The 12,105-nt window shown below is 43.7% G+C and overlaps 1 protein-coding gene across 8 annotated transcripts in view; it reads left to right on the forward strand.

Moving 5' to 3' along the window:
* The window catches only part of GLYR1 (glyoxylate reductase 1 homolog), a 43,171-nt gene that overhangs the window by 24,955 nt on the left and 6,111 nt on the right, over positions 1-12,105 (forward strand). For 2 of the 8 annotated variants that reach the window (XM_036279144.1, XM_036279146.1), the window contains exons 11-15: positions 5,391-5,501; positions 6,168-6,269; positions 7,776-7,938; positions 8,225-8,404; positions 8,977-9,101. In XM_036279144.1, the coding sequence (XP_036135037.1) occupies positions 5,391-5,501; positions 6,168-6,269; positions 7,776-7,938; positions 8,225-8,404; positions 8,977-9,101 (681 nt within the window). Of the gene's footprint in view, positions 1-5,390; positions 5,502-6,167; positions 6,270-7,775; positions 7,939-8,224; positions 8,405-8,976; positions 9,102-10,704; positions 10,754-12,105 lie in introns of those variants that run through there. The other 6 variants (XM_036279148.1, XM_036279147.1, XM_036279145.1 and 3 more) reach the window with 6 other exon arrangements.

Consider the following 12,105-nt stretch of genomic DNA (forward strand, 5'->3'; position numbering starts at 1 on the left):
GCAAGTTCGATTCCAGTCTAGGGCACATACCTCGGTTGCAGTTCATCCCCAGCAACCGAGGTTGTGTTGTGCGGGAGGCAGCCACTCGATGTGTCCCTTTCACGTCGATGTTTCTCTCTCTCTCTTTCCTCCCTCTTTCCCTCAGCTCTATCTGAACAAAAATGGAAAAATGTCCTTGGGTGAGGATAAAAAAAATAATAAACCTTTAAAAATACCCAGGGGTGCCCTGGCAAGTGTGGCTCAGTTGGTAGGCATTGTCCCATGCACCAAAAGGTTGCTGGTTCAATTCCCAGTAAGGACACATGCTCAGGTTGTGGGCTTGCTCCCCGGTAGGGGGCATATCGATCGATATTGCACTCTCACATCAATGTTTCTCTTTCTTCCTGTCCCTTTCTTTTCCTCTCTCTAAAAATCAATAAAAATATATATTTTTTTGTGGCCAATGTGGCTCAGTGGGTTGAACATCATCCCATGAACTGAAGGTTGCCGGTTCAATTTCTGGTCAGAGCACATACTCAGCTGGCAGGTTTGATCCTGGGTCATGGTGCTTGCTGGAGGCAACCAGTCGATGTTTCTCTCTCTCATTGATGTTACTCTCTTTCTGTAAAATTAATTTAAGTCTGGCTGGTGTGGTGTGACTCAGTGGTTGAGTGTCGACCCGTGCACCAAGAGGTCACCAGTTCGATTCTCGGTCGGGACACATGCCCAGGTTTGGGCCCAATCCCCAGTGCAGAGTATGCAGGAGGCGGCCAGTCAGTGTTCTCGCTTGTTGATGTTTCTATCTCTCTCTCTCCCTCTCATTTTCTCTCCAAAATCAATAAAGGAAAAAAATTTTTTAAGTCAGTTTAAAAAAATCATTTAATGCCCTGACCAGTTTGGCTCAGCAGTTAGAGCATCCGCCTGCGGTCCAGAGAGACCCGGGTTCAGTTCCCACTAAGGGCACGTACCTCGGTTGCAGTTTGTCCCCTGCCCTGGTTGGGCCGTGCGGGAGGCAGCTACTCGAAGTGTCCCTTTCACGTCGATGTTTCTCTCTCTCTGTCTCCTCTCTCTCCCTCCCACTCTATCTGAACAAAAAATGGGAAAATGTCCTTGGGTGAGGATAAAAAAAAAAAAATCATTTATCGGAAAAAAAAACTACCCAAGGTATAAAACAAAATGAAAATTCCTTCCTCCCTGCCATCACCTAAGCTAGATCACGTTAGATTATTGCATCCTTTTTTCCTTGCCCACCGAAATACAAATGTGTATATATTATGAATCCATTGATAAGTAATGCATATAGGTAGATCTGCGCCGTGCTTTTCAGTGGCTATACTGTAGTCAGTCATTTGGATTGTGTTAATAGAGCTGTGCAGTACTGCCTTCTACAGTGATGATGTTCTATATCTGTGCTGTCTAGTGTGGTAGCCACCAGCCACATGTGGCTCTTGAACACTTGAATGAAGACTAGTACAATGGAAGAATTGAATTTTTAATTTTATTTCACTTACATTTAAATAGTCCCATTTGGCTAGTAGCTACCATATTGGAAAGAACAGGTTTAGAAGTTCTTAACCTAAAGTGGCGGCCCACAGCATCAAGGGGTCTGCAATGTCCTGCGTGCCCTGCCTTAAAATTCCAAAGCTGTGAATGTGTACCTTTTGTAATGGCGAGGGGCACTGGCTCCCATCAAATTGTCATCCAAGCAAAGGTGAAGAACTGTAGTCTAGGTACCAGAAAACTAAACACTGTATTTGCCAGGGACAAAAGAAAGACTGAGAAAGGACCAGCTTCTTGAGGAACAAGGTGTGGCCGAGCATGTATTTGTGAAATGACTGGGTGCTTGTCTCCTTATGTGCAGTGGTAAGAGCTGAAATGAAGTGTGATTGCTGAAAGAGTTGGCGAAGCTGATGTATTTGAATTAACAAAAACATTCTAGACAAAGTAAAAAAGTCACTTTGCTGAAACAAAGTTGTTTTCAAGAATAACAAAGAATTGGTTGAAGAGTTGAAGGGGTTTTGGGGAAGAGAGCACTGAAGGCCATGCTAAGGGATTACTTCAGGTGCTGTGCACTGCGGGGACCTAAGAAAGGAGTGAGATCGCAGAGACTCCATCGGCAGGATAGTTTGTGATGCAAGGCTAGGTAGTAACAGGGAGTCTAGAGCTGCACGGTGGCAGAGCATCAGGAGCACCAGAGAGTTTGCTTGTAAGTGTACTCTCCTTTGATAGATTTGCCTGTGGTCTTTCTGTTTTCTTTATTAGAATTCCAAAATGTATAAATAAGGTCATTCTTTCCAGATTACTTTACAGGAAGGCAGTAGAGCAAAGCAGGAGGAACTTGGGTTTGGAATAGGGCAGATCTAAATCCAAGCCACACTCTGCTCCCTGTCCTCTTCAGCGAGATAGTTTACCTCCCTAGGCCTGTCAAAGGATGGCACCAAAAGCCCCTACTTAGTGGGGGTATAAAGGTTAAATGAGATTATGTAAAGTACTCAGCACAGTGCCTGGCACAAATTATGTAGTAAATGTCCTGTTATAAAGCCATTTAATCCTTATGACAATCCCCATGGAATTTTTATAAAAGGATCTTAATAAAAATGAGTCTGTGGTTCTTCTGGAAAAAGGAAACATTTTTAAATTTTCAGAAAATGGAGAGTTAATGAGGATGTCTTCTCCCAAGCAAAGGTGAAAACAGTAATATAAATCCACATACTAAGAGGCCAAGATGCACCCTGGCCAGTTTTGCTCAGCGGTTAGAGCATCGACCTGCGGTCCCAAGAGGCCCGAGTTCGGTTCCCGCTAAGGGCATGTACCTCGGTTGCAGTTTGTCCCCGGCCCTGGTTGGTCGTGCGGGTGGCAGCCACTCGATGTGTCCCTTTCACATCGATGTTTCTCTCTCTCTCTCTCTCTCTCTCTCTCTCTCTTCCTGTCTCTCCCTCCCACTCTACCAGAACAAAAAAGGAAAAATGTCCTCAGATGAGGATAAAAAAAAAAAAAAGAGGCCAAGATGCATGTAGTAAATCTTGCATACAGTGCTATAGTAAAGAGAGACCTACCAGGTAGCCCAGAAAGCCTAAGACTCTCTGATAGAGGTGGCTAACTGTGAATCAGTGACATAGAAGAAGGGTTGTTGGTCAGTAAGTTATGTTCAGAACGACTGTTTGGAAATTTGAGGAAATACTAATCTCACTTCCTACCACATAATAAAATATATTCCAGATAAATTATTAATTTTTTTTAGTGGCAAAACCAGAAAAAAACAAAGAAACTAACTAAATAGCCCTGGCCAATGTGACTCATTTGGTTGGAGCATCATCCCATACACCAAAAGGTTTTGGGCTCGATTCCCTGTCAGGGCATACATGGGAGGCAGCCAGTTGATGTTTCTCTCATTAATGTTTCTCACTCTCTCTCCCTTCCTCTCTAATATCAATAAACACATCCTCGGGTGAAGATTAAAAAAAAGAAAACTAATGTCAACATAGATCTTTCTAAGTCTAGATGTAATCGAAATCACTAAAAAAGATGAATTGTCTTTTTTTTCTTGTTCTCAATTATAGTTTACATATATATATATATATATATATTTTTTTTTTTTAATCTTCACCTGAGGATATTTTTCCATTTATCTTCAGATTGAGTGGGAGGTGTAGGGAGGGAGAGAGAGAGAGAGAGAAAACATCCATATGAAAGAGACACATCAATTGGTTGCCTCCTGCACGACCCCAACCAAGACCAGGGACGAACTGCAACCCAGGTACATGCCCCTGACCAGAAAGAAACCTGTGACTCATTGGTCCACGGGTCGATGCTCTAACTGCTGAGCCAGACTGTCCAGGGCTCAATATTTTTATATTAGTTTTAGATATACAACATAGTGGTTAGACAATCATATATGTTACAAAGTGTTCTGCCCCCAATATTTCCAGTACCTACCTGGCACCATACAAAAAATGAACAGTTTTTAACATTACTCCCCACAACACAAAATAAAATTTAAAGGTTACCAACTAAAAGTGCTTATAGCAAATATGATAGAAAATAGTAATATGTTAACTTTATGAAACATGTAGTTTGATAACTCCTAAGATAAAAAGTAGCTCATGGCCTGGCTGGTGTGGCTTAGTAGATTGAGCATCATCCTGTGGACTGAGAGGTCCAGGTTTGATTCCTAGTCAGGGCACATGTGCAGGTTGTGGGCTCGATCCCTGGTGGAGAGTGTGCAGGAGGCAGCCAATCAATGTTTCTCTCTCACATTGATGTTTCTATCTCTCCCTTCCTCTCTCTGAAAAAGTAAATTAAAACATTTTTTAAAAAGTAGCTCACAGAAGAGGAAACAATTAAAAAAACAAAGGTACTTAAAAGGTTTAGTAATCAGGAGTAATCAAAATATATCACAAAAAGAAATTGCTATTTTTAGCTGGTTAAATCAAGCAGGATAAAACTTTAATGTATTTATGGTGCTTGTTTGTTGTTCTTAAATGATGTACTCAGTGCTGGTGATTTGAAACTTTGATGATGATCATTGTACATTGACTCAGCCCTGTTGGAAAACCATTTGTGTACATTTATTAAGAGCATGAAAATCATTTGGAGCCTGTTTTATTTATTCATAGAGACCAATTCAAAAACATAGAGGAGAAGTATACATGAATATATTTGTTGGAGTCATTTATAATTAAAAGCAGTCCAGATATCAAACTGCAGGGGAGTCATTAGGTAAATCCAGATGTCTCTTGATGGAATACTTTGCAGCCATCCATTGTAAGTGATAATTATGAGAGACTACAATATGGATAAATGAAAGTCTTATAAAATAATTCAAGGTTGGACACAAAATAGTAGGTTCAAATTATTCTGATTGCTTTTTTAAATGCCTTTGGAAAAAGGTAATGCACTAAAATGTTAGTGATGTGTTTTGTCATGAGATGTTCTGGGTGATTTTAATTCTCAGAAAAGAAAATTTAGTGTTTTTAGACCCCCAGAAACATCACAATAAGGAACAGCAGAATCCCAGCCCCAACCCTGCTTCCCTAGCATAGTGCCGATAACTCAGGGTACTGCATGGTTTTGCCATAGCCAGGACAGCCTTTCAGGGCTGCAAACAGGCACGGTTAACATCCTGTCTTCAAACAAGAATACTTCAGCAGACACTTGTTTTGTGCTTGCTATGAAGTAGAACATCAGTCTAGGTACCATGTATGCAAAAACACCAGACAGTCCTTAAGAGGACCCATTTACTTCCCTTAAAAAGTCAGACCGCCAGCTCTGGTGTCCTGAGCTCTCAGCCTCAGCTTCAGTCTCCTGCCTTGGGAGGCCAGCCAGGAGGACTGGGCACCGTGTCTCTGGCCTGGCTGTTGTGTTTGTTGTGCACTGCCTGCAGCTCACGTTGGGATCTGTGACTTTTGCAGTGTGATTTGTTCATCCAGGAGGGGGCCCGCCTAGGAAGAACCCCCGCTGAAGTTGTGTCAACTTGTGACATCACCTTTGCCTGTGTGTCGGATCCAAAGGCGGCCAAGGATGTAAGGATCCCCTCCCTCCCCTCAGCGTCTCAGATTGTGGCCAGGAAAGCTGGCTGGCCTCCTCCCCTTCTCCCCTGCACACGGAGTGAGTGTCTGCATGTGGGGGGTTGAATTTCCCATCTGGGGGCCATCTTCCATTGGGAAGGGTGTTTGCATAAATTGAATACAGACTTCCTTTAAATCAGAACAAAGAATGAAAATGAGTAGGATCCCTGAGGTCTGTGCTGAAATGGTCTGTGGTATATTCTTGTTGAGCTGGAAGCTTTGGGGCTGAGTGTGCTTTTGGTCTGTGTGCCAAGTTCCTATGTTTAACTATCGCTGTATTTGTATGTTTTAAGAGTTCAAGTGCAGTAGTCATCTTGTTAAAGTGGTGACTAGTCTAATCCAGGTAAATCCAAAGAAGCCCCAAAAATTAAGGTTTCATCTTTTAAATGGGAAGTTTTTAATAGAAAGGAACATACTCTTTTTAAAGATAAATGGGAACATATTAAAAATACTTTTCTTTCCCTTGCTTATTTACTTGCTCTTCCCTTTTTAGCCTTAATATATCTTAGCTCCTAATCAGGAAATGAGCCAAAAAAGCAAATGGATTCTGACTTTAAGTCTAAGGGCTCCTGGGTGTTGGCTGGGGGCCTGGGCTATTGCTTCTCCCTTGTGTCCCCACAGCTGGTGCTGGGCCCCAGTGGTGTGCTGCAAGGGATCCGCCCCGGGAAGTGCTACGTGGACATGTCAACAGTGGACGCTGACACAGTCACTGAGCTGGCCCAGGTAGCAGCCCTGTTCGGGCTGGCCCTCCAGCATCCTTTTGATTGGATCCCAAGACCCAGGCTGACCATGCCCAAATGTGGGCAACTTGGTTACTTTGCAGGGGTGGGGAACCTTTTTTCTGCCAAGGGCCATTTGAGGGCCATACAAAATTATCAACTTAAAAATTAGCCTGCTAGCCCTGACCGGTTTTGCTCAGAGGTTAGAGTGTCGGCCTGCGGTTCAGAGAGACCCGGGTTCAGTTCCTGCTAAGGGCACGTACCTCGGTTGCAGTTTGTCCCCAGCCCTAGATCGTGCGGGTGGCAGCCACTCAATGAGTCCCTTTCACGTCGATGTTTCTCTCTCTCTCTCCCTTTCACTCTATCTGAACCAAAAATGGAAAAATGTTCTCGGGTAAGGATTTAAAAAAAAAATTAGCCCTGGCCGGTTTGGCTCAGCAGTTGGAGCGTCGACCTGCGGTCTGGAGAGACCCGGGTTCGGTTCCTGCTAAGGGCACGTACCTCAGTTGCAGTTTGTCCCCGGCCCTGGTTGGGTCGTGTGGGTGGCAGCCACTCAATGTGTCCCTTTCATGTCCATGTTTCTTTCTCTCTCTCTCTCTCCCTCCTACTCTATCTGAACAAAATATCGAAAAATGTCCTCGGGTGAGGATAAAAAAAAAAAAATTAGCCTGCTAGCCCTGGCCAGTTTGGCTCAGCGGTTGGAGCGTCGGCCTGTGGACCAGAGAGTCCCAGGTATAGTTCACCGCTAGGGGCACGGACCAAAAAAAAAAAAAAATTAGCCTGCTATATTTGGTCATGCTAATTTGGTGAGGCGTGTAATGTTAGCTGGTATTGATTTTATGGACCTTATAGCCCACTGGCCGGACGTTCCCCACCCCTGCTCTAGAGCCAAAGCCAGAGAGGAGAGGAGAGGCCAATAGCCTTGGAACTAGCCTGTCATCATTCTCTACCTTCAAAGTCACAGCTAGTCTAAGTGGCCATGAGAGGAGAGGTGCTGTCCAGCTGGGATGGGCATCAGATCCTGTACCTGCCAGCCTCACAGTGAGAAGTTATCCAGGCTGTCAGCATAGCCTTTTTGGTTTAAGCATCTATCTGCAGTTGATAACTAGCAGAGTATTCCTCCTGCCTGAGCTGCTGGGCCCAAGTGAGGGAGTGGTGATTTCTGGCCCATGTGTGTTCTGAGAGTGGCTAAAGTCAGGGACCGGCCATGTCCATAGGAGGTGTGGTCAGCCAGGCAGTTGGCAGGGCCATGTTTGGTTATAACCTTTGGTCATTATAAGAAATTCACAGTAAGTAGAAGTTTTTGAGAACCCAGTCTCTATGTGAGTCAGGCATCTTTGGAGGAGTCTGCTGACCCTCCCACAGTGTTAGTCCAGCACCTTTATACAGATGTTGGCTTTGGGGCCTCGGTGTGGAGGTCCAGGTACTCTCACCCTAGGACACTCTTTGCTCCCTGCTTGACACTCCTGGGAGGGACAAGGCCTCCAGACGCTGTGACTTTCCTTTCCAGGTGATTGTGTCCAGGGGGGGCCGTTTTCTGGAAGCCCCAGTCTCAGGGAACCAGCAGCTCTCTAATGATGGAATGTTGGTGATCTTAGCTGCTGGAGACAGGGGTTTATATGAAGACTGCAGCAGCTGCTTCCAGGCAATGGGGAAGACCTCCTTCTTTCTAGGTAACATATCTGCCCACCTGTAGGGCCACATCCCCCTCTAGACTGCACTGATGACAGTGTCAATCCCACACGGCCTCTCAGCCTGGGGCTCCTATTGGAAAGTTTCCTTTGATTTGCACAGTCAGTGCCTGGAAGGAGGAAGAAGGGTCAGAGCCAGTTCTGTCAGGGGCACGTGAATGGGGCCTTCCCTGGGTGTAGAGGTGGGTCTGAGCTGGGGTGAGGGTAGGCAGAAAGTCCCTGCCTGCGGGATTCTTGGGAAGTAACCGTGATTCTTTGCCCTGGGCAGGTGAGGTTGGCAATGCAGCCAAGATGATGCTGATTGTGAACATGGTCCAGGGGAGCTTCATGGCCACCATCGCTGAGGGGCTAACCCTGGCCCAAGTGACAGGCCAGTCCCAGCAGACATTCTTGGACATCCTCAATCAAGGACAATTGGCCAGCATCTTCCTGGATCAGAAGTGCCAAAGTAAGTTGTCTTTGGCCTCTCTTCTTGCATTTTATTTATTTATTTATTTTTTATCCTCACCCAAGGACATTCTTCAATATTTTGTTCAGCTAGAGTGGGAGGGAGAGAGAGAGAGAGAGAAACATCAACGTGAAAGGGAAACATCAAGTGGTTGCCACCCACATGACCCAACCAGGACCGGGGACAAACTGCAACTGACGTATATGCCCTTAATGGGAACCGAACCTGGGTCTCTCTGGACTGCAGGCCAATGCTCTAACCGCTGAGCCAAACCAGCCAGGGCACATTTTATTTTTCATTAGAGCTGAGGAACTGGGTCAGGCAGCTGTCACAACAGTCTCTTCTTCAATGGCTCATTGGGTATGAAAGATGCATCTTCTCCAGTCAGTCCATGCCCCCAAGTAGGGGTCCAGAGACACAGCAGATGGAATTTGGGGGGTATAGGCTGGGAACTTGTCTCTTGGGTGTCTGAGAGGGGTGGAAATGCTAGGTGTTGAGCCCTGATGGTACTGCAGGTGGTTTCTTGTTTAAGGTCCTTCTAATTCTTCAGATAAGTGGCTTTCTCTCCTCAGATATTCTGCAAGGAAACTTTAAACCTGATTTCTACCTGAAATACATTCAGAAGGATCTTCGCTTAGCCATTGCACTAGGTGATGCCGTCAACCATCCAACTCCTATGGCAGCTGCAGCCAATGAGGTAACTAACTGCAAGACCCAGTGCACAAGTCCCAGCAGCCTTCCCTTTTTCTCCTTGTTCTTCCCTTCTACTTATTTTGGCTTTTCTTTGCTCTCAGGTCTAATCTCTCAGGGTGGACTGTTAGGTCATTGATTTTAGACCTGCCTTTTCTAGCAGGACCATTAAAAATTTGTATACTTCTTTTTGAGCCATGCTTACTTCCCTTGTGATTTCTTCTTTGACCTGTGGATCATTTCAAAGTTTATCAGATATTTAGGGTTTTCCTAGATGGCTAATGGTTATTGATTTCTAGTGTATCTCTTTTGTGGCCAAAGAATACACCCTGTATGATTTTTAACTTGTTTACTCAGACTTGTTTTGTGACCCAGGAGATGGTCTATCTTGCTGGGTATGCCATGTGCACTTAAGAAGACTGTTCTTAAGACTGCAGTTGTTGGATGCTGTGTTCTGCAGATACCAGTTAGGTCAAGATGGTTGGTAGTGTTTTTCAGATAATCTTTACTGACCTTTCTTATGGTTCTTTCAGTCACTGAGGGAAGGCTATTAAAATCTCCCAACTATGATCATAGGATTGTTTGTTTCTTTAATTCACCCCATTTCGCTTAATGCCTTTGAAACTCGTTTATTATGTTTTCCTGATGAATTTTTCTTTTCATTATTATTATGAAATGGTTCTCTTGATCTTTGTCTTGAAATCTATTATCTGATTTTTTTTTGTGGGTTTTTTTTTTTAATCCTCACGAGGATATTTTTTTTTTCCATTTATCTTCAGATAGAGTGGGAGGGATAGAGAGAAAGAGAAATATCGATGTGAGAGAGACACATTGACTGGTTGCCTTCTGCACAACCCCGACCAGGGCCGGGGACCAAACTACAACTGAGGTACATGGCCCGTGACCAGAATCGAACCCAGACTCATTGGTCTGAGGGCCAGGGCTCTAACCACTGAGCAAAACTGGCCAGGTCTGTAGCTTGCATTTTTATCTATTCTGACAATGTCTGCCTATTAATTGGAGTGTTTATTTATTTATTTTTTTTAATCCTCATCCGAGGACATTTTTCCATTTTTTTTTGTACAGACAGAGTGGGAGGGAGAGAGAGGAAGAGAGAGAGAGGGAAACATCGATGTGAAAGGGACACATCGAGTGGCTGCCACCCGCACGACCAACCAGGGCCGGGGACAAACTGCAACCGAGGTACATGCCCTTAGCGGGAACCGAACCCGGGTCTCTCCGGACCGCAGGCGGACGCTCTAACCGCTGAGCCAAACCGGCCAGGGCAATTGGAGTGTTTAATCATTAAGTTTTTCAAATGACATTTACTAAGCATCTATACATGCCCTTATTGAAAAGAGTTTTTTAGAAGTTCAGCTTTTTCATCTGTACCTGATAGAAATGTAATCTTAAGAAAAAACAGCCCAGCCAGTGTGTCTGTCTCAGTGGTTGAGCATCAACCCATGCATCAAGAGGTCGCCGGTTCAATTCCTGGTCAGGGCACATGCTCAAGTTGTGGGCCCAATCCCCAGTGGGGAGCATGCAGGGGGTGGCCAGTCATTGTTCTCTCTCATCAATGTTTCTATCTCTCCCTCTCCCTTCCTCTCTAGAATCAATAAAGAAAAAATATTTTAAAAAGAAAAAACAGCTGAGTCTTGTCCCATACACCAAAAGTGATGGATTCGATTCCTAGTCAGGGTGGGTACAGGAGACAACCAAATGATGTTTCTAAAAATAAAAATAAACACAGCTGAGCAATGTTTGTCTTTACCATAAAGTTACAATAAAAGCATTTTATGAAACACACAGATTCATTTATTTTAGAAGCTGTAGCTTTAAGTGTTACAAGCTGATAGACATTTTCATTCAAGTTTAATACTTAACAGGTGTCGAGTAGCTAAATCCAGAAAAACAAAAACAAAAATCTCACCATACTGCTCTTTTCAAACCTGCTTTTTCATCGTTTATTAATTTCTGTCCCTAAATTCTAAATAATTGAGTACTTATTTCACTCTTTTATTTATTTTTAACTTATCTTGATTGTTGAATGGATTACAGATGTCCCCCTTTTTTCCCCCATTGACCCACTTCTCCCCAACCCTGCCCTCCTCCTGCCTTCCCCACACTATGGTCTGTGTCCATTGGTTATGTATATATGCATAGAAGTTCTTTGATTTATCTATTTCCGCCCTCCCTCCACCCTTCCCTTTGAGGTTCATCATTCTAACAACCAATTTGTCCTCCTTAATTCTTTCATCTTTTTCACCCAGTCCCCTAGCCCCCTCCTATTTGTCAAGCAATGAAAACTTCTCTGTATCTATGAGTCTTTTTCTGTTCTGCTTGCTCATTTTGTTTGTAGATTCAGTTGTTGATAGGTATGTATTTATTGCCATTTTATTTATATTTTTGTTCTCCTTCAAGAAGACCTTTTAGCATTTCATATTACTGGTTTGGTGGTGGTGAACTCTTGTGAACTCTTTTAGCTTTTCCTTGTCTGGGAAACTATATGTCCACGTATTCTAAATGATAGCTTTGCAGGATAGAGTAATCTTGATTGTAGGTTGTTGTTTTTCATCACTTTGAATGTCTCTTGCCACTCCTTTCTGGCCTGCAAAGTTTCTTTTGAGAAATTGGCTGAAAGTCTTATGGGAGCTCCTTTGTAGGTAACGAACTGTTTTTCTCTTGCTGCTTTTAAGATTCTCTCTTTGTCTTTAACCTTTGGCATTTTGATGATGATGTGTACAGTATTGGTGTACACCTCTTTGGGTTCACTTTGTTTGGAAAACTCTGTGCTTCCTGGACTTGTATGTCTGTTTCCTTCACGAAGTTAGGGAAGTTTTATGTCATTATTTTTTTAAATAGGTTTTCAATTTCTTTCTCTCTCTTTCTGGCACCTCCATGATGCAAATGTTGGTATGTTTGAAGTTGTCCCAGAGGTTCCTTACACTGTCCTCATTTTTTTGGATTCTTTTCCCTTTTTGCTGTTTTGATTGGTTGTTTTTTGCTTCCTT

This window comes from Molossus molossus, unplaced genomic scaffold (assembly GCF_014108415.1).
Source record: "Molossus molossus isolate mMolMol1 unplaced genomic scaffold, mMolMol1.p scaffold_m16_p_3, whole genome shotgun sequence".
NCBI lineage: Eukaryota > Metazoa > Chordata > Mammalia > Chiroptera > Molossidae > Molossus > Molossus molossus.